This window comes from Anabas testudineus, chromosome 18 (assembly GCF_900324465.2).
Source record: "Anabas testudineus chromosome 18, fAnaTes1.2, whole genome shotgun sequence".
In the NCBI taxonomy this organism is placed as follows: Eukaryota; Metazoa; Chordata; class Actinopteri; order Anabantiformes; family Anabantidae; genus Anabas; species Anabas testudineus.
Window position 1 is genome coordinate 28757349 of NC_046627.1, and position 3195 is coordinate 28760543.

The window sequence follows — 3195 nt, forward strand, 5'->3', positions numbered from 1 at the left end:
GTTTTGTGGGAATATGAAATTATGAAGTCTTTGAGACATGCTGATGTGAGGAGAAGTGTTTTAAATTCAATTCTGGATTTTACAGGGAGCCCATGGAGAGAAGCTAACGTAGGAGAAATATGATCTCTCTTACTAATTCCTGTCAGAACTCTGGCTGCAGCATTTTGGATTAACTGGAGGCTTTTTAATGAGTCATTGGGACAAACTATTAATAATGAATTACAATAGTCCAGTTAGGAAGTAACAAATACATGGACTAGTTCTTCAGCATCACTTTGGGACAGGATGCTCCTAATTTTAACAATGTTTCTCAGGAGGAAAAAGGCATTTCTAGAGATTTCTGTACAAGGCCAATGACATCCTTTCTTCTCATGTCTAAAGAGATACTGAGGTAATCTCTGTAAAGAACAGTAAGTTTCAATTCAACTCAATTTAATTCAATTGGTGCAGCACCAGATCACAACAGACGGCATCTCAAGGCATTTTAACAGTTTAAGACATTACAAAATATTACTGCATGCGTAATTATGAAAAGAAAAAAAAAACACACTTTAGTAGCTTTAGGTAACAGTGGAGAACTGGTGGAATTTAGCAGTGATTGTGAGATCAGCTGCTTTAGGCTGCAGGATTGTAGCTCTAAAACTTGAAGTTGTTGAAACACAAGTCAGTTCTGTTACTCTCTGATGAATAGAAATGCTTGAGCAACTATATCAACAGAAAACAGTGTCCTACACGTTATGTACTCCAGTAAATAAAAGCTGCCGTATTGGGTTGCCTTAGATTGTACAGATATACCTAATAAATTAACCGGAATTAAGTTTGAGTTAAGTTTCACTAAAAGCCTTTTGCACAATATTGGAGAAAACTCTTCTACAACTGCAGGATGTCTATGACTTTCAGAGTTCAGTCATTTGGTTTTTCTTCTGATCGGCTTGTCCCTCTTTATGGAAATAATTCCCTTCAGGCTGTTCTCTCCAGTTCAGGGTGACTCCGCTCACTCCTTTCTCCTTCAGTCTGTCCTGGAGCTGAGGAACACAGATGCTGGATAACTTGCAACCGCAATGAATTTATTCTGCATACTTTTGCTGTTGCAAATCATTAAATCATCCAAGTTTTAAAAAGTGAACCTATTATTATCATTTGTGTTATTTAGTACATTTACCTTTTTCAGCATGTCTGCTTTCACAGCCTGGTTATTCAGATCCACAGAGGAGTCCTCCAGCTTCATCCTCAGCTTCACCACCTGCCTCCTCACTTCAGATTAATGGGATAAATGGAATGAGAAGCAGAAAATAAAGTGTTCGTTTTGGATCTAATGACTGTTTTCAAAGATGTAGTTTGAGCCATTAGGAACAATTTACTTCACACAGTGGTTTAGTTAGCTGTTCTTTAGGTACACATTCACAAACCCAATTAACATCTTCATTTCACATGCTCTCTGTTCCACTGGAAAACAGTAGCACTCACCAGCTGGACTAGGTGGGGACCTGCTGTCACACATAAAGGGATGTGTGGTATAACAAGGATAAAGTATAAATTCATTGCTGAGCCGGTTTAACAAACCACAAGCCATTGGAATATTTAGATCTATTGAGTGAAATCTATCCCAGAAAAAACTCTCCACGCTACTCCCATCAGACCAATACAAATCATAATATCCATTCAGACCAATCCAAGCCCGATTTCCACCTGGCACTAAATTCTGGGTCTTGAGTTTCTGAATGCTGTTCTTCACAGTGGCCAGGTCTGTGAAGTTCTCCCTGCAGTAGCTCTGAGCACTGAACCAGTTTCTGCTCTCATTCACACACGTAAATTCAGGATCCTGCTGAGTTCCTGCAGAACAAATACCATTGGTAAGTTGACACACTGTCAGTGTTTTTTGGAAAGGAAGTTACTTTGCTGGGTACTCACCATTATAACATATGAATGGATATTCTGCAGAGCAGTTGTCAAAGTGCAAGTATGTAAATTGACTGATGCTCATACACCAATGACGCCCTAAGTAAGATTTCAGGGATACTGTATGTCTATTGTCAGCCTCACTCTCCATGTAACCATCTGACCATGTCCAGTTAAATTTACTATACAGACCAGTCCAGAAAATTATGCTATAAACAGATGAAACATTGATAAACTGGTTAAGTTCTGTCGTGTTTTCAATAGTTGCCAGATCTGTGTAGTCCTGTCTGCAGTGGTTCTGAGCTTCAGTCCAGTTTTTTTGATCAGATACGTAGTGGTACTCATAAAGGAGGCAGGTGCAAAAGATGAGCCACCCTGAGATGAAAAGATCACTTTTAACAGCTCATAGTATCACTGTACTTCACAGTAAGAAGACGTGTTGGACAATGTAAACATCAAAGAATTAACTGACCTGAGAGGTTCAAGACTGCCAGCAAGATCCTCCTCATGATGCTGCTGCTCTGTGGACATGTGCATCAGCATAAAGGACTAATGGGTCAGTCTTCCTCTTCCACTGCTGCTCTCAGGCAAATCTATGGAAATTCAGCACCAGCTTCTTTTCTGTCACTGGTGTATTCACACAAAAGCACTTAACTACTTATTTTTTGCATATTCACAGCGAGCCTCACCAATAAAACAGAGAGCTGACAGTAAGCTGCTTGTGTGGAGGTTTATCACTTTATGGTAATGAGGAGGAGGAGGTATTCAGCAAAGTAGAACATGCTCCAATACTTTGCAAGAACAAACACCAATGATCTCTCTCCCTACGCCATATACGCAGTGCAAAAATGTACTATGTTCAAGCCAAGCACTCGGCATGCTTATCAGAAAGACTCTGAAGTCTTCAGATAGTCCAAGTGATTGGGTAATAAATGAAGTGCTTTGAGTGCATTATAAAAGTTATTGCACAGTGCAACATATGTATTTTTATAAGAAAGTAAATTATGTAAGCAATTATATGTCTGGCTATTGGAGTTCATCATTTATCTACCTTGTCTAATGCTCAGGTAGACAAAAACTTTGACATCGGTCGATTTAGCAAGTACTCAGACAATCACAATGCGTTATAGCAACATTCAATGACATGACAAAGACAGGATGGTAGGGGAAGTATGGAAAGATTGTGATTAGCCTGCTCTTATTCATGGCAGGAGAAAAATAATAATAATAATTGATATTTTATTAATGCCTTTTGTAAAATTCTTGTGGACAGGCAGCTGCATTTTAGGCGCCAAG

General features: G+C 39.1%; 1 protein-coding gene across 1 annotated transcript; it reads right to left on the reverse strand.

Moving 5' to 3' along the window:
• Positions 1-502: 502 nt before the first annotated feature.
• LOC113157203 (macrophage mannose receptor 1-like) lies at positions 503-2422 on the reverse strand. Its single transcript, XM_026352530.1, has 5 exons — positions 2372-2422; positions 1912-2274; positions 1468-1833; positions 1163-1254; positions 503-1025 (listed from the first exon to the last, which is right to left on the reverse strand). The coding sequence occupies exons 1-5, from the start codon at positions 2406-2408 to the stop codon at positions 897-899; spliced, it is 987 nt and encodes a 328-aa protein (XP_026208315.1). The 5' UTR covers positions 2409-2422; the 3' UTR covers positions 503-896.
• Between the last annotated feature and the right edge of the window lie 773 nt (positions 2423-3195).